General features: G+C 41.4%; 1 protein-coding gene across 5 annotated transcripts in view; it reads left to right on the top strand.

Annotated features, from left to right (window-relative positions):
- AMPdeam (AMP deaminase) overlaps positions 1-27,489 on the top strand; it is a 676,053-nt gene that overhangs the window by 507,573 nt on the left and 140,991 nt on the right. The window contains exon 1 of one of the 5 annotated variants that reach the window (XM_068230077.1): positions 9,802-9,853. The exons of the other annotated variants lie outside the window; for them this stretch is intronic. Within the exon in view, the coding sequence (XP_068086178.1) occupies positions 9,816-9,853 (38 nt within the window). The 5' untranslated portion in view covers positions 9,802-9,815. Of the gene's footprint in view, positions 1-9,801; positions 9,854-27,489 lie in introns of those variants that run through there. 5 annotated transcript variants of the gene reach the window in all.

Genomic DNA, 27,489 nt, shown 5'->3' on the forward strand with positions numbered 1-27,489 from the left:
TTTTGTGATTGGCTGAGACTTTCGCGCTCTTCGTAGCGTGGATGCTTCCATTTCCTCCCAAGAGTTGGCGGGTATTGTCGTTGTCCCCTTTGTCCTAGCTAAGTAGGTCAGGCCTCAACGCGTGATTTTCTCGTGAGAACCAGATAGAAAGTCGCCACTCCTAGGCGGTATCATAAAATTTATTGGAAGGAGTACTCAGGGCGGTTTACAAGTTGGTCGTGCTCTAAGAAGAGTTTCGAGGATTCTACTTGCCGTCACACTGGCGCCAGAAAGTTCCTTTGTGACTGCTAGTTTCCCAGCCAACTGTAGTATCCCATATGCGAAATATTCAACTTTTAATTTGTAAATTAATTAGGTAAATTCGCTTATGGGTGCAATATATCATACGAATTGTTACATTTGGCAGAATATTATGGGAGAAAAATCGGATTTAAATGTCAAATTACTATTGGCAAACAAAGCATTATTACAGTGATAAATTGTTTGAATTCAGTGGAATAACTTCATGACAACAAAAAAAGAAACTCAATCCTTTCAATTTCAGTCATTAAAAAAATTCACAAAAATGACCCAATTTTTTTTTTTTTTAATCTTCGGAGCGTCGCCTTAACCTGTTGTCATCCATTCTATATAAATGGCCTAAAAATATTAATCACCTCTTCCGTATTGTTTCCGTTATATATCCTATATTCCGATATATTTCACCATTACTTCTTGATTTCCCGAGTTCTGTACGTAGCTCTTACGTGATCGAGTATTTTCCGTATAATTTTTCTTTCCAGTACTTCTAATTTATTCAGCTTATAAATCAGTATTAGACTAGCGTATAGGCATTCCGGTTTGACTACTGTGTTGTATTGTGGTTTTTCGATAAACACTATTTTTGTTGTAGATATTCCGAGTCATACCGTGTGGTTATTCCATCTTGCGTATCCTTTCTTCTACAGTGGATTTTTCAAACCGTTTTCTTGAACTGTCTCTCCCAGATATCTGATATTTTTAACCTTCCTTATTCGACCAATTTCTGTTATTAGAAATTCTGGAGCATTTTTTATATTTGTCATAATTTTTTAAAAAGAAATTCGTAAGTCTGTTCTGTTAGTTATCACTTCCAAGACATTGACTTGTGTTGCTGCTTTTGTCATGTTTTCTGCAAGTATAGCAAAGTCATCTGCAAACGCCAGACAGTTTATTTCAACACCTCACTTCTTTCTTCCCAGTGTTATTGGTGATAGTTTTAGTTCTTTCAGTTTTTCATTCGAAATGCTTACTATTTTCTCTAGGACGCAGTTGAAGAGGAGTGGAGATAAATTTATTATTATTATTATTATTATTATTATTATTATTATTATTATTTACAGTTGGCTTTACGTCGCGCCGACACAAATAGATCTTATGGCGACGTTGGGATAGGAAAGGGCTAGGAATGGCGACGTTGGGATAGGAAACGGCTAGGAATGGGAAGGAGGCGACCGTGCCCTCAAGTAAGGAACAGACCCGGTTTTTGCGCGGTGTGAGAATGGGAAACCATGGAAAACCATCTTTAGGGCTGTGGACAGTGGGGGTTCGAACCCACTATCTCCCGAATTCAAGCTCACAGTTGCGCGCCCTTAATTGCATGATAAACTCGCTCGGTAAAATAATAAATTATTATTATTATTATTATTATTATTATTATTATTATTATTATTATTATTATTATTATTATTATTAGCACAAATCTATTCCTGTTAACCATCCTGGGCTTTGTCAACATGAAAGTGACTCAGGTATGACCTTCGGTAGCAATGTCATTCCTTATTCAGCCAGTCCCTGCGATGAGTAGCATGCGCGTGTCTTACAGAATCACTTGGTGTGCGCGTTTCAGTGGGTATTGTGGACTGCTATGTAATAGCACCCTGTGGTTCGATGAAGAAAGTAACTGGAAACTACCTCACCCATTTCCTTAGTGACACCTAGGTTATTTGTGACTTTTGTCGGAAGTGATCAATGCTCGATAGCGGAAATGCAGAATTTTTGTTGTAAGGTAGTAAATACCAAGGAACGTGAGAAATTATGATAAAATCAGTACGTACAGGAAGAGGCAGCGAAAAGTTACCGCGTGTGCGGGGGACGTCGGGGGAACAGACTGCCCGGAATACATTGGTCGACTCGCCGGTAAAGTGTAGTACAGTAGTGCTGGCGGCCTGGAGTCCGCGGGTTCGATTCCCGGCCAGGTCAGGGATTTTTACTTGGATCTGAGGGCTTGTTCGTGGTCCATTCTGCCTACATGATTATAATCTAACGGTGAAATTAAGGCTCTGGCCTAGAAAGCTAAGGATGACGGCTGAGAGAATTCGTCGCGCTGACCACGTGGAATCCCGTAATCTGCAGGCCTTCGGGATGGACGGCGGTCGCTTGGTAGGCCAAGGCCCATCAGGGGTCTTGTTCTTTTTCTATTTGCTTTACGTCTCACCGACACAGATAAGTCTTAATGGCAACGATGGGATAAGAAAGGCCTAGGAATGGGAAGAAAGCGGTCATGGCCTGGTGTGAAAATGGGAAACCACGGAAAACCATCTTCAGGGCTGCCGACAGTGGGATTCGAATCCACTATCTCTCGGATGCAAGCTCACAGCTGCGCGCTCCTAACCGCACGGCCAACTCGCCCGGTCAGGGGTCTTGTACCATGGAGTTAGTTTTAATAATGAAGTTGGAAACTAAGCAGCTATTTAACTTGATGACCATCGTTCGAAATACAACGTTGCATCGGCATAAGAAATTTCGAAACACTCATATCTCCATGTATCAGTCGTCTATGGCTCCAGGAGAATTTGCCCTGAGTTTCTGTTTCTCCTTCGACTATTTTTATCTTGGTTGTAATTTGCACCCCTTTTAAACATTCGTACAATCACTACCACTACCTGGGTTGGTAGCTCAAGCGGTAGAGTATTGGCCTTCTGAGATTAACTTGGCAGGTTGAAATTCGGTATTTGAAGGTGTTCAAATACGTCAGCCTCGGGTAGAAAGATTTACTGGCACGTAACAGAACTCCTGCCGGACAAAATTCGGCACTTTTACGCCTTCGAAAACCATAAAGGTAGTTAGTGGAACATAAACCCATTATTATTATTATTATTATTATTATTATTATTATTATTATTATTATTATTATTATTATTATTATTATTATTAATTTGACTGGCATCCGCTTATCACACAGAACACATGTAAGAGACGGGCATTTCATCCAACCATGTCTGATGCGGTGCTTGACATCTGCATCGATGTTACCATCAGTTGGGATGACTGATCCAAGATATTTGAACTTGTCGATCGTCATCAGTGGCTTCCCAGCAAGTAATACAGTGTTGTAAGGGCCCGCTTGCCCTGGCTGCGCAAAGTTGAAGAACATAATTATACTCTTTCTTCTTGCGATTTATTCTTAATCCATTTGTCTCTAGTGTTACTTGCCATCGTTCCAAGACTGCCTCAGCCTCCTAATATGACTCACCAACCGAAACAATATCGTCTGCATAAAGTATGGTCCACGGCAGGTCTGTCATCAGTTGCTTCGTCAGGTAGTTGATGACAATGTTGAACAGTGCCAGGCTCAGTAACGACCCCTGATGTACACAGACATCAATATACAAACCATCTGAAACTATAATAATAATAATAATAATAATAATAATAATAATAATAATAATAATAATAATAATAATAATAATAATAATTGATTGATAATTCATTTCAGCAATGGCAATTTTATTTCCTGTCCGTGCTTGAGGATCTACTGAAGAACATAGGTACAGGTACAGGCGACTACGATAATTTTCTAGACATAGGCCCTATCGTAATAAATAATTCTGCTAGCAATCTTAACGTTGCACTAACATTCGAACATGCCCTAAACCGTGCCTCATTAGTTTCGTTGCTTTAACCTCGAAGTTATCGCTGTATTATGACTTTACTGCAAAAACAGGCATAATCTCCTCGGGTGCTTCAGGAGTTACCAGGAGTTAAGTATAAAATATCTGAAAACCACGTGTTCTATTCTTCGTATTTACAGAGCTTAAAGTGAAGGTTGTTTGTAAGTAAGTTTTCTACAGTTATCGCTACGTCATTGTTGTTTGTTTTCTTCAGTTAGTTAATGTTAAGATTCTTGTTATTGTTAGGATTTTTATGAAATACCGTTTTCTTCAGTTAGTGTTAATATGATTGCGAAATACCATTTTCGTCAGTTAGTTAACGTTAAGATTTTTTAAAATACAATTTTCTACAGTTGCGTAAATGTTAAGCAACCTCCATTATTGTCTCAGCCATGAATGAGACTGGGACTTCGGTGGAAGCTACATTTTGCTCGAGCCTGTACCAAGTGACAGAAGCAAAATTACTTCATCCATCAAGAAATGGCAGCAGGCGGTACCATAGTTGCAGGTTACTGGAAGTCTGATTTTTGTTACACGGTGTTATTAATATGGGCAATCAGTTAATGCCAACCGACTGCGTTGCAATTCAATCCCGCAACTTTGAACTTAGAAAACTAGCGCCTAAGGATCAGTATTACGTAGCCGCTAGAATGGCAGAATTATAGTGCTGAATGTTGAACGTGATTTGATTTATAGCTCCATTTCAAAAGACTGTTCTACCTTGGAGTTGTCCCACCTCGTCAGTTTCGAATTTCACGATGGCTTTTAATAGACGGACTGCTGTAGAATGTCCATATTGATCTGTAATGAATATATTCTCTTTCCCTGTCAGTTGGGGGTTTTATTATTTTCTTTGTGGTAACGTACTATACTGTTACATCTGGTAATCACAGAAACTAGTCATCTCGAGGAACTCTTTAGCGTTATCTGTGATTCTTACTGGTAGTCGTGATTGTTAAAGATATCGAGTCTCTTTGGTCTGACAGCGTGGTTAGCCCGTTCGAGTCCCGTTGGTGAAAAAAAAATATCATCAGAATGTTGCACGACCGTAGTCTTTTATATTGAGCCAGATGTATTCCTGAAGCCTGTGGTAATGTGACCAGCGTTGCCAACCGTACGATCTGGATCGTACATGTACGATCTGTGTACTATCGTACGATCCAACCCGCGGACCGTACGCCTATTGTACGATCCTAGGACGTATCGTAAATTTTGTATTGTTTTCTCTTTAAAACGTGTGGATTTTTGTTCGTTCTTTTATTCATGCTAGTTATGTTCTGTCATAGATGACAAGTTGGAGGGAGAGGGAGAGGCTTTTTGAATAATGAGATTCCCAAAGGGAATTTACCAATTCCTTGCTGAGTTACTTCACGGTCTTGCGTCTGTAGATCATAGTACTCGCCTTCAGCAGATTGACGATGAAATTACCCTTTGTCAACATCAACGTTGATAATAAGGTCTGCTCTGAAGTAAATTAATTTTAGGCTAAGTTACAGGAGGTGAAAAACACGTTTGGTGGATGTGTAACATTTTGATGATTACTGATAAATAAAATCATGAATAAAATATAAAAATAAAATTACTCAAAAACTTAATAAAATTAATAAGCATAATTAACCGAAATGTCCGTAGTATGGGCGCCAGAGTTCACCAGAATGGATCCCTCGAATTTAGATAAGAGCATGATAAACTGTATATCCCAGGGCGTGTACATAATGCTGCGTACTGGTACATCTGCTGCAAGCCTTACCTAACCTCCTGAAAACGACTAATTAGGTAGGAACTGCACCTAGGTTCATCAATAATACTGATTCTAAAATAGCTAACTATATTCTTAACAAATTCCGTGCATGAGCACCTCATCAACATACAACATTATACATATAATACACACATAAAATATTACTGGAATACTCCATATTTACAACAACAACAACAACAATGAAAATCGTGGGAAAACGAAAGCGAGAACTAAGCTACCATTTGTAGATAGTCCGATGAACAATGTACATGTATGAAGATAAATACCCTTCACTGTCTCCATATCAATTCGACTTACCGATTCTCACAATCGGCAGTTATCACATCACACAGATATTGTACTTTGTACTACTGTGTTCACATATTTTAGCACTTGTTGTAAAGATATATACACACGTCTGTCGATCCTCAACATAAATTATGGAAAGTCTGAGATAGCTTTCACCAACATATAATGCTAGGCCGCCACAAGTGCTACAATACTTAATGCGCAAGCACTCTCCACAATCATCCACTTTCCACGAACATAACAAGACTACGCTCCACGAACGTTTGAAGTCCAGTCCATCGCAGCCGTGTCACTCCAGTACCGAGGTTCAGCACCACTTCCTTCCCGTACAGTGTGTCAGTTGTCGTTCCTTCATACAGTGTTACTGGTTGTAGTTATCTTCCTTCTCGTTCCTTTACAATCACCCGGTTGCCGCCGTATGATCAACCTTTATAGACATCAACATCCCCCTCCTCTCAAATGATACGTCTGGATTGGTGCTTGCCCGCCAGTCATGAGTGATCTCTACTGGTCAGTACCATGCCCTGAACTCATACTAGGTTCCAATACAATAACAAACACTCGGGTTTATTAAATGACTCACCGAACTTCCCTAGTACAACAACATCAACAAACACATCTCATCATACACTGGGATATTTACATGACTCATGGAATATCCCGAAACAAGTACATCACAACAAACACTGGGGTAGCCACATGACTCAACCAAATTACCAGAGTTATTAAAGCAATGTTTTCCCACTCGTGCAAAACAAATTACTCATACCTATATATGTGGATATCTTCCAGCTTACCAATATAAATGGCAAAATATACAAATGAAATACTGATAATAATAATAATAATAATAAATCGAATACTGACAATAATATCTCTAACTTGTACATATAATTCGGGGGTGTGATATATGTACTATCACAGATGTGAGTTTCCCGCACTTCCAGAATTTTCACTCTCTGTTTTTTTTTTTTTGTCACCCCCCTCACTCGAATGCTGATTGTGAAAGAATATTCAGAAAAAATAATTTCATTGAAGCCAAAAACAGGAATAATTACTTCCGTAGCGAATATTTTAATGGTTAGTTAAAGTTGTACGATCGTCGCTTTAAAAAATACGATCTTTTTTGGGTTATTGCACGATCCTGACCATCTCAGAGGTTGGCAACGCTGGGGCCCACGGAAAATAAATGGTGATTGGTACGCGTGGATGTCGACGGGGTGGAAGGAGTACCTTTAGTTGTAGGGCTGTTCTGTCGTCCGTTATGTAAAAAAAACACCAAGGCATCACTGGATATGTGTTTGATTGACTGTACAGTTGAAGGTGTGCCGTAAAACAACCTCTGTCCACAATCTGTATTGACTTATGTATATTGAGTGTTCAGCCCGGAGGCTAATTTGAACCTCAACAGCTCCGCCATCAGCCGTCATAGGTGCCCCTGGCGTCACTGAAGAGCCGTAGTAGGGAAATGAGGAGTGAGGTAGTTTTCCGTTGCTTTCCTCATTGAGCCAGAAGTTGCTATTACATCTCAGTCTGCCAAACCCACTGAAATGCCTACACCTGGTAGTCTGCATTTTATGTCCTTACTTCTACCATCGTTAGTTATTTTACTACCCAAGTAACTTTCTTCAATACTTCATTTCCTACTCTAATATTTTCTACATCACCTGACTTTGTTCGACTGCACTCCGTTACTTTTGTTAAGGATGCATTTATTTTCATCTTGTACTGCTTGACTCCATTGTCATAAAGCAGCAGGAATAGATGAAATTTGACCTGAAATGGTGAAGTATACTGGGAAGGCAGGGATGAAATGGCTTCATTGAGTAATAAGATTAGCATGGAGTGTTTGTAAGGTACCTTCGGATTGGACAAAAGCAGTAATTGCACCTGTCTATAAGCAAGGGAACAGGAAGGATTGCAACAACTATCAAGGTATCTCATTGATTAGTATACCAAGCAAAGTATTCACTGACATCTTGGAAGGGAGGGTGCGATCAGTAGTTGAGAGGACGTTGGATGAAAACCAGTGTGGTTTCAGACCACAGAGGAGCTGTCAGAATCAGAATTTCAGTATGAGTCAGTTAATTGAAAAATGCTACGAGAAGAATAGGCAGTTGTGTTTATGTTTCGTAGATCTAGAGAAAGCATATGACAGAGTACCAAGGGAAAAGATGTTCGCCATACTGGAGGATTATGGAATTAAAGGTAGGTTATTAAAATCAATCAAAGGCATTATGTTGACAGTTGGGCTTCAGTGAGAATTGATGTTAGAATTAGTTCTTGGTTCAGGGTACTTACAGGGGTTAGACAAAGCTGTAATATTTCACCTTTGCTGTTCGTAGTTTACATGGATCATCTGCTGAAAGATATAAAATGGCAGGGAGGGATTCAGTTAGGTGGAGAGTTACTAAGCAGTTTGGCCTATGCTGACGACTTGGTCTTAATAGCAGATTGTGCCGAAAGCCTGCAGTCTAATATCTTGGAACTTGAAAATAGTTGCAATGAGTATGATAAGAAAATTAGTCTTTCGACGACTAAATTGATGTCAGTAGGTAAGAAATTCAACAGAATTGAATGTCAGATTGGTGATACAAAGCTAGAACAGGTCGATAATTTCAAGTATTTAGGTTGTGTGTTCTCCCAGGATGGTAATATAGTAAGTGAGACTGAATCAAGGTGTAGTAAAGCTAATGCACTGAGCTCGCAGTTGCGATCAACAGTATTCTGTAAGAAGGAAGTCAGCTCCCAGACGAAACTATCTTTACATCAGTCTGTTTTCAGACCAACTTTGCTTTACGGGAGCGAAAGCCGGGTGGACTCAGGATATCTTATTCATAAGTTAGAAGTAATAGACATGAAAGTAGCAAGAATGATTGCTGGTGCAAACAGGTGGGAACAATGGCAGGAGGGAACTCGGAATGAGATAAAGGCTAATTTAGGAATTAACTCGATGGATAAAGCTGTACGCATAAACCGGCTTCGGTGGTGGGGTCATGCGAGGCGAATGGAGGAGGATAGGTTACCTGTTACCTGTTATGGAGGGTAAGAGAAGTAGAGGGAGACCAAGACGACGATGGTTAAACTCAGTTTCTAACGATTTAAAGATAAGAGGTATACATCTAAATGAGACCACAGCACTAGTTGCCAATAGAGGATTGTGGCGACATTTAGTAAATTCACAGAGGCTTGCAGACTGAACGCTGAAAGGCATAACAGCCTATAATGATAATAATAATATATGTATGTTGTACTGCTTCTCGTCCTTGGCTTTAACAACCTGAAAGTGACCGAGGACTGAGCGATGCTAGCAATGCTATTCTTATGCAGCCAGTCCCTGTTATGAATGATGTGAAAATGTTGCTCAGAAACCGTTACGGTTGGCAACGCTGCCCACCAACCAAGTAAGGTTCAGGAGATGAGCAGTACTTACGTACCTGAGCCCTCGTTTTAATTTTCGTGTGAGCATTTAGATGTCCGGAAAACTGGATGAGTTGACAGAGGTCTAGATAACAAGTGTTTCGGTCTCTTAAGCAGATCTTGGTGCCCTGCTTTCTCAGGAGAGCAATCAGCTGTTCGGCGGACCAGGCAGAGAGCGCTCTGCAGCCTTAAAGCGGCGCTGTCGGTCCCGCGAGAACAAGCGGCGGTGGAATTCTTCCTGCGAAAGAGAGAACGTACAAGTGCGTGTCTGTCGGCTCAGGATTACCTAACTGGTAACGTGCAGGCCAGAGGGGTGCAAACGTGCTGGTCGCCATGTAAGAGCCATGCGAGGTGAATCATCTCGTTCGCTGTCGCCGTGACATGGTTCTTTATCGATCAGTCTCAGTGAGAGCATTCAAGTGCCTAGCAAGACAATGCCGGTACACAACTGGTCGAGGACAGTTAAATATAGGTAAGACTCTTCTAAATGTCCTAATAATGTATTTATTTTCCTCTGATTGATAAGTGTGTTTAGCGTGTCTGGGAGTCGGGTTGTTGACGTTAATAGCAACGGACGTTACTGTTTAACTCGTAATCATTCACATTCACATGTTAGCCGAATACATTGCGCTCTACCACGTTTTCTGTAACAACAGAGTTGCCTTGCCTTTTAGTAAATACCATTGTTGTGTTCGGTCATGCTCGGTATAAAACTAGGATGTTCCACCATTGAGGGTTTGAATCCCGGACTGACAGCAGCAGTCTTGATTGTATTCTGAATAGCTCGGACCATAGAGCTCTGGCTTTCTGAACCCAACTTGCGAGATTAGATCCTGGCTCCGGTGGTATTTGAAGATGCTCAAATAAGTCAGCCTCGTGTCAGTAGATTTGCTGGCCCGTTAAAGAACTCGTGAAGGACAAAAATCCGGCACCTCGGCGTCTCTGAAATTCGTAAAAGTAGGTGGAACCAAACCCAAGCCACATGGCGCAACAGCCCGAAGGCCTGCGGATTACGAGGTGTCGTATGGTCAGTACGACGTATCCTCTCGGCCGTTAATCTTGGCTTTCTAGACCGAATAAAAGCAGTTAGTGGGATGTAAATTATTATTATTATTATTATTATTATTATTATTATTATTATTATTATTATTATTATTATTATTATTTCGTTCAATCATTTTCTCTCTCCACCTTTAACACTCGCCTACGCCCATTACTCCCGCATCCTTCTTCGGTGAGCTTCCTTCCGTTCTTCGGCCCACGTCTTCCCTGTCTCCATTTTAGATTCTGTTCGAAGACTCTGTAGACCTTCAAGTTTCTTCTTTAAAGGGTCACATTGCAAGATGTCATCACGTAAGATCCCCAGTTCTTGTGAATCCTTCTCCGCCTCGATGAAACAGGCCCGTTTAGTTTTCTTATTCAGAAAGTAGACAAAGTTTCGAGTTGACAATCTTCCTGGTCTCGTTCGTGGTAAGTGGCCATATAAATAAATAAATAAATAAATAAATAAATAAATAAATAAATAAATAAATAAATAAATAAATAAATAAATAAATCCTTTTCCTTATAGCGTCTGCTATTTTCTCCGTATGTAGATATAGTTAATGATTGAGCCTTCTCTTATATTCTCCATTGATATCAAATTATTATTATTATTATTATTATTATTATTATTATTATTATTCGAATAACCCTTTTTAGGGTACGATGAATCAACTTTGGTTACTTTTATATGCATTTAACTTCCTTTAGTTTCCAAACTTCCTTCATTTTCTGAGAACGTTGTTCCTTTTCCTCTTGAGTCAATTTTCTTCCAGTTGTTAATTTCTTTCTCTCCTAAAATACTGCCTTTCGTGTTACTTCTCTGAAAAGTGTTCTGTTTTCTATTGTATATATTTTAATTCTAGCGTTTTTCATATTCTTCTCAATTTCAATGAACTACGTTGGCTTCGATTTGTAACGGTTCACTAAGTTGAAGGTTTGTTTAGTTAGTCTATTATAATTCATTTCTGTCCCCATTACAGATGTCAGTTTTTCAACTTTTAAATATAGCTCTCTGTTTGATCGCAGTCTAAATTCAGCATTGTTGTTTCTTATAGGTCCCATTATTTTTCTCAAAATTCTTCTTTCGTCTTTTTCTAATTTTTCAAGATCCCCAATTCTTGTAAGTTTAAGAGTTTCTGCTGCATATAAAATTTATTATTATTATTATTATTATTATTATTATTATTATTATTATTATTATTATTATTATTATTTATTACCGAACTCGATAACTGCAGTCGCTTAAGTGCGGCCAGTATCCAGTAATCGGGAGATAGTGGGTTCGAGCCCCACTGTCGGCAGCCCTGAAGATGGTTTTCCGTGGTTTCCCATTTTCACACCAGGCAAATGCCGAGGCTGTACCTTAATTAAGGCTACGGCCGCTTCCTTCCAATTCCTAGGCCTTTCTTATCCCATCGTCGCCATAAGACCTATCTGTGTCGGTGCGACGTAAAGCAAATAGCAAATATTATTATTATTATTATTATTATTATTATTATTATTATTATTATTATTATTATTATTATTATTATTATTATTATTATTATTATACGCCCACTCCGCATTTTGTTTGTTGGTTCCTATCGAAGTATTAGACCCAAATAATTCCTGTTATACATAGGCCTAATATGACACTTGCAATTACCCATGAATGATGACCGAAGATGTTCTTTATTCGACCAACAAGTCTGTTAGACTGTCAAGCGAATTGGAGTATTTCAGTTTGCTAGATTCTCAAATTGGAGTTTATGTATATGTGAAAGATGACACTTAGTCCAGCTCCTTGGCTGAATGGTCAGCCTAGTGTCCTTTGGTTCAGAGGGTCCTCGGGTTGAATTCCCGGCCGAGCAAGATATTTGTTAATGTCCAGTTAATAGCCCGGGTTAGGTGTTTATATTCGTCTCAATACATATCTTCATGCAGACACGACACAACACACTACCAACCACGTCGGAAGCACTCATTAACAGCTCTCTACGCAGGATTGGCGTCAGCAAGGGCATCCGGCCGTAAAACTGGACCTAACCATCATGCAGTGGTCATCCCAAGCGATAAGGAAGAAGAAAGGATGACTTAGACAGATGGTACAAATAAAGTATAAACATTCCAAAATGACCCACAGAAATAACGAAATAATTATGTCCTATGTTCAACTGTTGGGTCAAAGTACGGAAATTTTCCCCCATAAAAGGAGCCCTTTAACATGCCGGTAAATTTTATGATTCAAGTGTGCTGTACCAGTGTTCGAACCTGCGATCTTGAGCAAAAGAGACAGTGCCTAAACAACTACGCTACGCATCGATCGAAGGGAAGATTAAAAATAATTCAGTATCACAACTGATCTAATAATAATAATAATAATAATAATAATAATAATAATAATAATAATAATAATAATAATAACATACTAGGACCGATCAGAGTAGATGGCGAGTACAGAAGGCGACCAAACCAGGAGCTATACAGTTATACTGAAAAAATCACAGACGTAGCCAGGAAGAGGCGTCTGACCTTCTATGGACATGTCACAAGGATGAACCCAACTAGGATGACCTACCGGCTTTTCAACTACTGAGCAACCAGAAAGATAGGGACACCGTGGCTAAGAAAAAGGAAGAAAGACATGCAGGAACTGGGAGTAACTGAAAAGAACATCAGAAACCGAGCAGCTGTCAGAAGAATAATCAAACAAAAGAGGTTTCAGGACAGACCATCATGTAAAAAAAAAAAAAAAAGAAAAAGAAAAAGAAAGAGGCGCCCTTTAAGGGAAAGAACAGAGAAGCATAGCCAGATAATGCGCGAGTATGGGCAAATATGAAGTCCCTCTACAATAAGAAAAGTTGAACATCGTGCTCCTTAGTTGGCCCATTATTTACGTCGCACCAACACAGATAGGTCTTATGGCGACGATGGGACAGGGAAGGCCTAGGAATGGGAAAGAAGTGGCCGTCGCCTTAATAAGGGTACAGCCCCAGCATTTGCGTGGTGTGAAAATGGAAACAACGGAAAACCATATTCAGGGCTGCCGACAGTGGGGTTCGAACCCACTATTTCCCGAATGCGAGCTCACAGCTGCGCGCTCCTAACCGCACGGCCAACTCGCCCAGTATTATTATTATTATTATTATTATTATTATTATTATTATTGCGTGTGGTCTCCGGGTAGTGCCTCCGTGGCTCCGGCGGCAGCGCGCCGGCCTCTCACCTGTGGGTTCCGTGGTTCAAATCCCGGTCACTCCATGTGACATTTGTGCTGGACAAAGCGGAGGTGGGACAGGTTTTTCTCCGGGTACTTTGGTTTTCGCTGTCATCTTTCATTCCAGCAACACTCTCCACTGTAATTTCATTTCATCTGTCAGTCATTAATTATTGCACCAGAGGAGTGTGACAGGCTTCGGCAGCCGGCACAATTCCTATCCTCGTCGCTAGATGGGGCTTTATACATTCCATTCCTAACCCGGTTGAATGACTGGAAACAGGCTGTGGATTTTCATTTGTGGCCTCCGGAGAGTTCTGGTCCAAGTCTTTCGAGTTGATGCCGTTTAGGCGACCTGCGCGGCTGTGAGGATGGGGCCTTCCGTATGACGGTACAAACACCCAGTCCCTGAGCCATAGGAATTAAGTAATGAAGGTTACAATCCCCGACCCGACCGGCACCCGGGACACCTTGGGACAAAGGCCATCATTTAGCCATGGAGCCGGATACAAGTGATATAAAACGAGGTTTGCAAGTTGCTTTAGGTCGCGCCGACACAAATAGATCTTATGGAGCGACGATGGGATAGAAAAGAGCTAGGAGTGGGAAGGAAGCGCCCGTGGCCTTAATTTGTGAAAATGGGAATTCATGGAAAACCATCTTCAGTGTTGCCGACACTGGGGTTCGAACCCATTATCTCCCGAATACTGGATACTGGCCGCACTAAAGCGACTACAGCTATCGAGCTCGGTACGAGGTTTGCGGTAAGTGATCAACGTGTTGGTTAGATCATTGTTTGGAGGCGTTCGATGGTGAGTTATCTTCCCTGTGTCCCCATGTAAGTCAGTGAAGTTTCAGAATGAAGAAAAGATATGACTGGCGGCATCTTATCATGGTACAACACTTTTAATTACTCGCGGAAGAAATCTTAATAATTACCGAGCGAGTTCGCCACGCGGTTAGCGTCGCGTAGGTGTGAGTTTTTATTCGGAAGATGGAAAGTTCGAATCTCTCCCTCAGTAGCACTGAACATACTCTTCCATGGTTTCCCATTTTCACACCAGAAAAATACTGTGTCTGTATCTTAATGCCTCAGCCGCTACCTTCCCTATCCTAGCCTTTTCCCATCCTTCCATCGCCGGAAATGTTTTAAGTTCGACGTTAAACCACCAGTAAAAAATAAAACTCACATTCAAGCACTCTTAAAGTGCCGTGCTAGTATTCGAACTAGCGATCTTCAGCAAAAGGGGCGGTACCTAAAGAACTACGCCACGTATCGATCGAAGTAAAGAAGAAAACTAGTATTGCAATTGATATAAACTACATTTATGGTTTTCAAAGGTGCCGAGTCGCTGGAAATATTTCCCTGCGGGAATTATTTTACTTGCCAGTAATCTACCGACACGAGACTGACGTATTACAGCATTTAATACCACGGACGAGCTGGAGTCGAACCCGCCAACTTTGGCTCGGAAAGACAGAGCTCTACCAACTCCCGAAAAAGGAGAAGTTAGAAAACGCTTTACTGCGAACTGTTCTTCAGTGTGATTTTCCGTGACCTCATTCATTCTCATGCTTATTATCAATACTTACTTAACAGTCCTTGAGATCCAGTATTTCACAACTTTGTTTGAATATGGCCCTCAGATTAGTTTATATCTGGCCAGTCCTCTTCTGTGTCCAATATTGTAAGCCTACATCGATTCCCGGCATAGAAAGTCACTTCAGAATGCATATTTTGACAAAGGAGAGGAAATCAAAACCCTGAGATTTGCCGATTATATTGTTATTTCATCTGAGACGGCAGAAGAACTGGATAAATTGCTGGACGGTATGGATAGTCCTGGAGAAGAAGTACAAGATGAAAATAAATACATCCTTAAAAAAATAACGGAGTGCAGTCGAACGAAGTCAGGTAATGCAGGAAATATTAGATCAGGAAATGAAGTCTAGGTAGTAGATGAATATTGGTGCCTGCGCAGTAAAATGACTAACAATGGAAGAAGTAAGGAGGACATACAATGCAAACTACCACAAACAAGGAAGGCCCTTCTTAAGAAAGGAAATTTGCTTACTTAGAACACTGATATAGGAATTAGATCTTTTTTTAAGACATTCATATGGAGCGTGTCAACATATGGAAGTGAAACACGGCCGATAACTAGCTCAGAAAGAAAGAGAATAGAAGCTTTTGAAATATGGTGTTACAGAAGAATGGTGAAGGTGAGATGGGTAGATGGAATCACGAATGAAGAAATACTGAATGGAATTTGTGACAGGAGATCAATTTGGGCAAATTTGACGAGAATGATAGAATGATAGGACACATCTTAAATACCCATAACTTGTTCAGTTGGTTTTCAAGGGAGGTGTAGGCGGTCAGGCCATTCCAATTCAGGGTTTGATGGCTAGGGAGCCCTGACGCAGCCCTGAGCACAACACTTGGCGAACATCCCTGAAATACTTCTGAAGGTTTGTCCACAGAATCCGTCTGCATTCAGTATTAGGAATAGTCTGTTTTTTATTTGAATTTGTAAGGAAACTTTTTTTGGAAGCTAGATATTTTATATATAAGCTGCTTTACGTCGCACCGACACAGATAGGTCTTATGACGACGATGCGATAGGAAAGGGCTAGGAGTGGAAGGAAGTAGCCTTGGCCTTAATTAAGGCACAACCCCAGCCTGGTGTGAAAATGGGAAATCACGGAAGATCATTTTCGGGCTGCCGACAGTTTGGTTCGAACCCACTATCTCCCGAATGCAAACTTACAGTTGCGCGCCCCTAACAAACTGAGAATGTTCCATACCTTCTCTTGCCTAATAGGCAGTGAAATCGTGGGGCTGCGTGAACTTTCGTAATGAGAGGTCTTGTTGCTTTAGTATTATTCCATATGGTTTCTAGAATGGCTGACAAAAAATTGCTGCTATTTATTCATGGTAGTGACTTCTCAAGCCGAAATGTTCATTGAACGAGAGCAATCACTGATGTGTACACCTAAGCCTCAGAAGAAAGCTCCGTGCTCGGAATGGAGGCACGTTCACTGGCTTCTGGAATGTCACGATAGGCACATGGAGAATTGTGGGAACAGTGGAGCTCCTCGTTCTCCAGGCAAAGAACGTAACTGACAAGTACGACAAGGCAATGTCATAGAGGTGAGGAAAGCGTATTCGAAGAGATAACCAGCACATTCTTTTACTTATCATTGTTGCCTGATCGTTTTACTGGCTTAAGACAACACTTGAGTGCGTGTGACGTTCAACATGTAAAATGCCGAGCTGAGAAGCCCAGATGGTACAGCGCTGGCCTTCTGATTCCAAGTTTGGAAGTTCGACCCTGGCTCAGTCCGGTGGTATTTGAAGCTGCTCAAATACGTGAGATCTCGTGTCGGTAGATTTACCATTACTACGGAAGAGAACTCCTGCGGGACAAAATTCTGGCACCTCGGCGTCTCCAAAAACCGTAAAATTAGTGAGTGGATCGTAAAACAAAAAACATATTTTAAAATATGAAATAAATGTCGAACGCGAGGAAGTACACATTAAAAGAACTGGAATTAAACTGGTAATATTTAATACAAAATTATTTCTCTGGTCATGCCAATGCCGGGTCCACGGTGTAGGGGTAGCGTGCCTGTCTCTTAGCCGGAGGCCCTGGGTTCGATTTCCGGCCAGATCAGGGATTTTTACCTGGATCTGAGGGCTAGTTCGAGGTCCGCGTAATTACAATTGAGGAACCATCTGACGGTGAGAGACGGTGAGATGGCGTCCCCGGTCTAGAAATTCAAGAATAACGGCCGAGAGGATTCGGCGTGCTGACCACACGACACCTCATAATCTGCAGGCCTTCGGGATGAGCAGCGGTCGCTTGGTAGGCCATGGCCCTTCGGGGCTGTTGCGCCATGAGTTACAGTTGGTTTGGTCATGCCAGTATTTCGGTAATCCAATTCCAATGTGGGTCTTACCCATTCCTGAAAGCATGTTTTTTTTAGGATAGGTAGACTGGTTACTGATCAACAACGAATATAATCTAACCTGCAGTTTATAAAAGCTGACCGAATAAATTGGCTGTGCGGTTAGGGTCGTCTAGTTGTCAGATTGTGTTCGGGAGATGGTGGATTCGAATCCCGCCATTGGTAGCCATGAAGATGGTTTTCTGTGCTTTCCCATTTTCACACGAGGCAATTGTGCCTTAATAAGGCCACGACCACTTCCTTCCCACTCATAGATCTTTCCTATCCTTCCGTCTTTATATCGGTCTGTTTTAGACCGACTTTGCTGTACGAGAGAGCAAGTTGGGTGGACTCACGATATCTTGTTCACAAGCTGGAATAAAACAAACATGAAAGTTGCAAGAATTATTGGTGGTACAAACAGGTGGGTGCAGTCGTAGGAGGGCATTCGCAGTGTGGAGATAAAAGCTAAGTTAGAAATTAAGTCGATGATGGAAGCTGTGCGTATAATGGTGGGATCATATGAGGCGAGTGACGATGGCGATACCGATTTAATGATTTAATCGCTTTTTTGCATATGCCGCTCAACACAGGCCGACGAATGCTACGTTCTGTTTTTTTTTTTTTTTAGAACAAAGCCAATTACTCACTAGCCCTTATCTGTTATGTACAACAGTAACACATGTTATCAGGTACTAGTCTCACCCATAGAGTGTTCGAAGTTCGTGAAGAAAGGAAAACAATATAGAGAAATGACAATTTATGTAAACGTATTCACCGGTGTATAGTGAACCAAATTAGCAGTAGTTGAATGAATGAAAACCTACCAACCTGTTTTCCAGTCGTTGACCTGGTCGGGGATGTAATGAATGAACCAAATAGGCTATTATTACAATGGGGTCGCCACTCCCAAGGTGATATTGATGGGTGATAAATGCTATGAAATGATAATGGAGAGTGTTGCTGGAATGAAAGATGACAGGGAAAACCGGAGTACCCGGAGAGTCTTCTGACCATTCTTTCTGGCTTCCTACATAACCGTTGGCAGAGAGTGGTAATATCAGGCACTTCATCCTCATGGTTACCAGTCACGTCCGGTGTCCCACAAGGCAGTACTCTTGGCCCCTTGCTGTTTTCTTTGTTTATGGACGATCTGCCGTCCGAACTCAACGAAACAGCCAATACCCTACTCTTTGCTGACGACTGCAAGATATTTAGGGAGATCAGGAATCCAGGAGATGCAGCTCTGCTACAGTCCTCACTTAATGCCCTCTCGAACTGGTGCCGTACTTGGAAACTTATCCCCAATCCACAAAAATGCAGCCACATGACCATAACACTACGTAAATCTCCTCTACCGACATCATATTACCTACTCGACAAGCCCATCACCGTAGTTACGCAACAGCGTGACCTAGGTGTAATATTTGATACAAAATTACAATTTAAGACCCACATAGAAACATATACAACCAAGGCCATGAAATTACTAGGCATTCTCTATCGCTTCACAGAAATTTCTGACCCCATTGCTCTTCGTCACTTCTTCCTCACGATCATTCAACCTCTCTTAAACTACTGCTCTCCTATTTGGACAACAGCCTCTCCCTCCAATACTAAGCAGTTAGACAGAGCAGTGTCCTTCTTTGCTGCAATTGTAAGGAACAGAAACCCCAAGCTCAGAAATCTGTCTACGCAGCAGGTATTAATGGCAATTAATATGTCACCGCTGCACATCAGGCGACAGGTAGCTGACCTGAGTTTCCTCCACGGGATCTTAAATGGGCATTACCGCTCGGAACATCTTGTCTCACTCTTCTCTCTCCGCGTTCCTTCCCGCTCCACCCGAACCAAAGACCTTCTCCACATTCCCCACACTCAGCACTCAATACTTCAACGATCTTTCCTAATCCGCCTCCCGACACTCTTTAACAATATTAACAGGAGACAAGAACTCGATATAGCATCGAATAAAAGTGTATTCGAGAGGTGTGTAAATAGCCTCTTAAAGATAAGTTGATGTGAAGGGATTATACCGCCATCTTGACCCACGACGACTTGGCTATGAATATGGACATTCTTATGGTTTTCGATTTGGACAGTTGTTATTAGTAGGCTGTGTACCTGATCTTGTTATATTTTGTTATGTTTGTTATATTTTATTATGAAAGTTTACGTTGGTTAAATAGTCTGTTGGCAGTGCAAGAGAAATTTGCTCAGTGTAGCTGTATCTTGTGCTTTGTGAATAAATAAATAAATAAATAAATAAATAAATAAAAACCTGTCCCGCCTCCGCTTTGTCCAGCACAAATCTCACATGGAGTGACCGAGATTTGAACCACGGTATCCAGCGGTGAGAGGCCGACGCGCTGCCGTCTGAGCCACGGAGGCTACTAGCTGTAGTTATACGGCAGAAATTTGATACAAAGTTACTTATTCCATAAGAGTATCTATGGATATTCATTACAAAACTTGTTTCATACTTGTTCCCCAAGATTTAAGAACATTTTTTCTGTTTGTTTTATGTCGCAGAACTCGCACACGTTTTCAGCGGGGGCGGATAGCAAAGCGCTAGACCGGAGGAGGTAGCGGCTATTGTCTTATATGATGGGTTACATTTTACTAGCTCGTTCGCAATTTTTGTGTGGTGAAAATCATACAGAAAGGATGTGAAACGCTACCTTAAGTAGATGAGAGGAGAGATCCTTCCTTTATGTTTGCGAGAGACCCACCAACCTGTCCCTAGAAGTATTCTCTCTTATGCAGGGTGGTCGGAAAAGAACGTGAACAGAGCGTTGGTCATACTAAAAATAAAAAATGGCGGATGGCTTTTAGTGCCGGGAGTGTCCGAGGACATGTTCGGCTCGCCAGGTGCAGGTATTTTGATTTGACACCCATAGGCGACCTACGCGTCGTGATGAGGATGAAATGATGATGAAGACGACACATATACCCAACCCCCGTGCCAGCGAAATTAACCAATTATGGTTAAAATTCCCGACCCTGCCGGGAATCGAACCCGGTACCCCTGTGACCAAAGGCCAGCACCCTAACCATTTAGCCATGGAGCCGGACGTTGGTCATACTGATAGGTAATTTGAAAAAAAAATTACGTCAACATCTTGCGCCGTTGTCATTTTATCAGCTGCTGAAGTTAGCCAATCAGATCGCTTCGCGGTGAATTCAAAGTGGGCTTTACGAGGCGGTTTTGCTAAATCTGCACGTGGCTTGGTCGGGCTTGAGAGTCATGCCGAGAAATTACCATCAAACACTAACACACCGCGGGTTTCAGCCAGTGGCACTGTAGCGTGCTTGCTATGCGGCGAGCCTATCAGCAGGGAGGTCCTTGTTCAAATCCCTCCCCTGGAGAAGTTTATTTCTCCTATTGGCCGCATAAGCCACCTGCAGATTTAGCAACACCGCCTCGCAAAGCCCATCTGAAATCTCCGCGAAGCGATCTGATTGGCTAACTTCACCAGCTGGTAAAATTACAACGGCGCGCGAGATATCTAATTGTTTCTTCCCAATTATTTATCAGTATGACCAACACACTAACACTTGTATATCCGGCTCACGTTGTTTCCGACCACCTTATCTAGAAAAATTAAAACAGACACTACATCAGTCTCTGAAATACGGCCATTTCCTGGGTTCCTGTTGGCTGCAGGACAGTTTCTATTGTCTCTGATAGAGCTCTCACTGCTCACTGCTACTACATTTCGTGAAAATAATGAAACCGCGCAGTTTGGAAGCGACGTGTCATGGCCTGTGCCGGATGTAGTTGCAGTATCCGCGACGTAACTATCCAATGGTCTTGTCACTAGACAATACTGTTATGTATATACCGAGCGAGTTGGCCGTGCGGTTAGGGTCGCGTAGCTGTGTCCGAGCATTGGGGGTATGGTGGGTTCGAATCCCACCGTCGGTAGCCCTGAAGATGGTTTTCCGTGGTTTCCCATTTTCACATCAGGCAAATGCTTGGGCTGTGCCTTAATTAAGTCCATGGCTGGTACCTTCCCAATCCTTGCGTCGCCGAAAACCTTCGATGTTTTGGTGCGATATTAAACAAGTAGCAACAAAGAATCTGTCATAGGTGTTACTAGAGGTCCGTAGGTCGCTTTGCGGCACTAACGTAGGGGCTAGTCTTCCCAGACACCCTTTGCTTGCCGCCAACCCAATGGTCTTGTAACCAGCAGGACCTAACGAGTCCAGTCCAATGATCTTGTTTCTAGCAGAACCTAACGAGTCCAGCCCAATGGTCTTGTAACCAGCAGGACCTAACGAGTCCAGCCCAATGGTCTTGTCAATAGCAGGACCTAACGAGTCCAGCCCAATGGTCTTGTCAATAGCAGGACCTAACGCGTTCAGCCCAATGATCTTGCTACCAGCAGGACCTAACGAGTCCAGCCCAATGATCTTGCTACCAACCGGATCTAACGAGCCCAGCCCAATGGTCTTGTCACTAGCAGGACGTAACGAGTCCAGCCCACATTGTCACTAGCATGACCTAACCAGGGTCGATAGATGCAGAGTGGATCTCGGCCCATAAGTGGCCACGGCTGGTCCGTGGTCCAACAGCTCTGCACTCTGACCGGCCAACCGAGCAGAGGAGGGGTGGCCACGGCTATACCGTGGCTCTACGTCTCTGCATTCGGGAGACGGAACAGGGCTGGACCTCACGGCTGGCCACAACCGTCGGCTGTCCTGAGAATGGTTTTCCGTTGTTTTCCATTCTCCTGCACTAAGGCGAATGCCGGGACAGTTCCTAGTATAGACCACGGCCGCCAACCCCCTCACTTTCACCGAGCCTCTCTTTCACCGTAACAAATCTCCCGGCCTGAGAGACGGCGTCGCCGTCTAAGATGCCCGCCTCCCCCTTCAGGGGAGGAATGATAACATTTTAGTAGTAGTAGTAGTAGTAGTAGTAGTAGTAGTAGTAGTCCGACAGAACGGTCTCGTCACTAGTCGGACGTAATCAATCGAGGCCAATGTTCTTCTCACCGGCCCGATCTAAACTAAGTTGGCAGTCTTGAATAACATGCTGCAAAGTGTGTACCACACTAGGTTGGATTCTTAAACTCTCGTTTGCGAAATACCTAGTAAAGTTTTATTTATTACGTCGCACCGACACAGATAGGTCTTACGGCGACGATGTGATAGAAAAGGTTAGGGGTGGGAAGGAAGCGACCGTGGCCTTAATAAAGGTACAGCCGCAGCATTTGCCTGGTGTGAAAATAGGAAAACCATCTTTAGGGCTGCCGACAGTTCGAACCCATTATCTCCCGGATGCAAGCTCACAGCTGCACGCCCCTACAACTACGATTATCTAAGCTTTAAAATAAAGCATAACTGAGTATTAAGTCATGGATATTATTCGTGAAACTATTTTTACATCGGTCTGTTTTCAGACCAACTTTGCTTTACGGGAGCGAAAGCTGGGTGAACTCAGGATATCTTATTCATAAGTTAGAAGTAACAAACACGAAAGTAACGAGAATATTTGCTGGTACAAACAGGTGGGAACAGTGGCAGGTGTGTACTCGGAATGAGGAGATAAATGCTAAGTTAGGAATGAACTCTATGGATGAAGCTGTACGCATAAACCGGCTTCGGTAGTGGGGTCATATGAGGCTGAATGGAGGAGGATAGTTTACGTAGGAAAATAATGGACTCTGTTATGGAGGGTAAGAGAAGTAGGAGACCAAGACGACTATGATTAAGACACAGTTTCTAACGATTTAAAGATAAGGGATACATAACTAAATAATATCACAGCACTAGTTGCAAATAGAGGATTGTGGCGACGTTTAGTAAATTTACAGGCTTGCAGACTGAACGCCGAAAGGCATAACGGTCTATAATGATGTATGTTCAGTGCTGGCAAAAAGTTTAAGGACACCTGTCAAAAGCAGATAATCATCAACAGGCCTTAAACATTGTGCTAACATACATTTTTGGCACTGGAGCTAAAAGTACAGCAGAAATGCCACCCATTAATGAAAACTAGAGGTCTCTAGCTCCACCCATTTCCAATTTAAGGTAGTTTTTGTAAGTTAAGGCATGATTAAAAAAAGCCATATATTTATAACAAAATAAATAATAACTTGAAAACGGTTTGAGCCAGTTTTCTGAATTTTGTTATACAAGCAGGTGTACCAGGTAGAAATCAACCAGTTATTACTAAAAGTCATTTAAAAAATGTGTATTAAAGTTTTAGGGGTGTTGAATGTTTGCTGAATTTTATGAAAAAGATATAAATATGGGAAGAAGAAAAATAATTTTGAATTTCCCTCCATATGATGGCCAAAGACTTTCTAGCACACTGCAGTGACCCAAGGAGAGATGTTAGTAAGATGGCCACATGGCCATCATATGGAGGGAAATTCAAAATTATTTTTCTTCTTCCTACATTTTATCTCTTTTTCATAAAATTCAGCAAACATTCAACACCCCTAAAATTTTAATACACATTTTTTAAATGACTTTTTGTAATAACTGGCGATTTCTACCTGGTTCACCTGCTTGTATAACAAAATTCAGAAAACTGGCTGAAACCGTTTTCAAGTTATTATTTATTTTGTTATAAATATACGACTTTTTAAAGCATGCCTTAACTTACAAAAACTACCTTAAATTGGGAATGGGTGGAGCTAGAGACCTCTGGTTTTCATTAATGGGTGGCATTTCTGCTGTACTTTTAGCTCCAGTGCTAAAAAATGTATGTTAGCACAATGTTTAAGGCCTGTAGATGATTATCTGCTTTTGACAGGTGTCCTTAAACTTTTTGCCAGCACTGTATGTATGTATGTATGTATGTATGTATGTATGTATGTATGTATGTATGTATGTTATTCGTTACGAATGATAAGTCATTAAATCAGATACGTGGGAGTATAATCTGAAGGAGCTTTCCGAATAAGTGTTTATTGCTCAGATATTCTAGTGCTTCGTACCTGATACGCCATTGAATTCGATAAAATGTAATACTTCCTGAGTAGGTGTTGTGAAGGCTACGAGTATTTTAAGAGCAAACTAATAGATCATCTGCCTGTGTAGGTGGTTCCATAACAACGAAAACACTTTAGGTAATTAATTTTCTGGCAGCAGTATGGGACGTTGTAGATGTTTATTCTTAAATAAGACTATTAAGATATCAATCCTTCACCGCAACATTTTGTTAATTGAATTGAGAAAGTCGCAAATCCAATAATGGTGTATTTACTCTATCTGATTCCTCTTGACGTATATGAGTGCCCACTCTATTGACTTTCCGACCAGCTGGTCTCTGATTGATTGCAGATCACACAGTTGAAGTGCCAACGACCTGAACTCCAGGGTGTTCGAACAAAGGCTGCATATTGCGAACTCCTCTATGGATGAGGACGATATATTCTACCTGTCCTAAAACGAGTAATGCTGCGGGCTTTCAACTTGGAATCATAGTGTGACGATCATGTGGCCCCTAGCTGAGTCGTACTTGTGTAAGGCTCGGTGGCAGCGGTTAGGGGGCGGGGCAGTCGCTTCCCCACTTTGTGGGGAAAACATTCCATTTTCATTTATTCCATTTTAGCAACCTATCATTAGGAATTATATTAATAATTAAAAAAGAAACTTATACAAACCCTGTTGTCTTATTGGCTAATTATTTCCTATATTCTATTTTAATTATTAACAAAATTATTCGCGGAAATACGCATAAAATGTCGTTCGTCGCGGCTGACCGAATTGCACGGCGCCACAGCAAGTAGTGGAGTCTTTGCATGTGTTGTGGACAAGGGTAGTGGAGATATATATATGCATTTATTTATTTTTGCCAAGGTCATGGACACTGAGGTATGCACCCCCTTGCCGCGCGCATTCGTCAGTCTGGCAGTGTCTTTAGTGTCTGTTAGTTTCTTTTAGAGTGCAGTTAAATACGAAATGATTTTTAATTGTATAATCATGCCGTACTCCAATTTAATTGTGATACATGTGTTATATTGTTCCTTTGGTGAAAGTTTTATTGAGTAGTGTTGTTGGTTGAGTCATTAGTCTACAGACTGGTTTGATGCAGCTCTTCTTGCCACCCTATCTTGTGCTGACCTTTTCGTTTCTACGTAACTGCTACATCCTACATCTGCTCTAATCTGCTTGTCATATTCATACCTTGGTCTACCCCTACCGAGTTTATCGCCTATACTTCCCTCACACACTAACTGAACAAGTCATGGGTGTCCTGTCATTCTATCTCTTCTTCTTGTCAAATTTAGCCAAATCGATCTCCTCTCACCAATTCGATTCAGTATCTCTTCATTCGTTATTCGATCTATCAATGTCACCTTCAGCATTCTTTTGTAACACCACTGAATCAAAATCTAAATATATATATCATCGTACTTAAGTTGGCAAACTGTCAACCTTGACCTCTGTCGAAATTCTCTTAGAGAGCATCAAAAGACTTACCTTTTTGTAGTTTTTTTCCTTTTCAGTTTTAATGTATATACCCCCCCCCCCGGTCCCAATTCACAAACCCGGGTACCTTTCGTTATCTGTAATTTTTTCGCCTGCCGCCCGCTTCCACTTCTAATTCGCAATCGCCGCTACTGGTAAGGCTCCTCACTTTCATCTTTTATATCTTTTCTTGTTAGTCGCTTTACGTCACACCGACACAGATAGGTCTTATGGCGACGATGAGATAGGAAAGGCCTAGGAGTTGGAAGGCAGCAGCCGTGGCCTTAATTAAGGTTCCGTGGTTTCCAATTTCCACCTCAGGCAAATGCTGGACTATTCCTAAATTAAAGCCACGACCACTTCCTCCCACCCATGGCCTTTCCTATCCTATCGTCGCCATAAGACCTATCTGTGTATTATTGTAAAAAAATATAATTTGGAAGACAAACGTTTTCAGGCTCGTAACTTTTGGGCTTTCCTTTTACGCGAACGTAAACAAGAACTCGTAGCCTCATCGCTCAAAATCGTTGCTAGGATTTCTTCAGTGCTTACTATCAAGTGGACAGAAGTGTGAATTCAGTGAAGTTGGCACATATTACTATTCTCCACAGCTCATAATTTAAAAAAATGAAATAATAAAAAATTCGTCACATGTTTATTTCGCCTTTTATCCTGGCAGCACCTCATTTTCCCCAATAATAATAATAATAATAATAATAATAATAATAATAATAATAAACTATAATTTAGATAACTAGAAATACTACAAAGGCGAATCATGAGGAAAATATTAGGCCCACAAAACACAGCAGAAGGTTGGAAATTACGAAGTAATGCTGAAATATATCAAAAAATAGAAAATATATCAGATGTAATGAGGATAAGGAGACTTATGTTTTTTGGACATTTATATCGAATGCAAGATAGTAGATTAACCAGTAAGATTTTCAGATATTTGTGGAGTAAGAAATCAACGACAAGCTGGGTCAATGAAGTAAGAAAGGATTTAGAAAAAAACAATATAACAACGGAAGAAATAAATAATAGAGAAGGCTTTCGGGAAAAAGTATTGAAAATAGAAGGATTCCAAGGTAGGAAAGTAAAAAAGACTGGTTCAAAGTGGTCTGAAGACAGAAAGAAGAAACATAGTGAACAGATGAAAGCGTACTGGAAGAAAAGGAAAGAACAAAGAAGAAGGAATTGAAATTGGCACGTGGTCCTCTGGTGGCCCATTCGAAAGAATAATAATAATAATAATAATAATAATAATAATAATAATAATAATAATAATAATAACATGCCACCTGGTGGCCATTGATCGTTAAGACGCTGAAGTCTAAACGGTCTGACACCGAGGTTAGCCGGTTCAAGTCCCGTTGGTCGAAAAAATTTCCACCATCAGAATGTTGGCCGGCGGGGTAGGGGAGGTGGTGGTGTATAATTTTTAATCACTAGATTGGGTGCCAAAATCCTGGATTAAATTCCAA

Source organism: Anabrus simplex, chromosome 1, assembly GCF_040414725.1.
Source record: "Anabrus simplex isolate iqAnaSimp1 chromosome 1, ASM4041472v1, whole genome shotgun sequence".
NCBI lineage: Eukaryota > Metazoa > Arthropoda > Insecta > Orthoptera > Tettigoniidae > Anabrus > Anabrus simplex.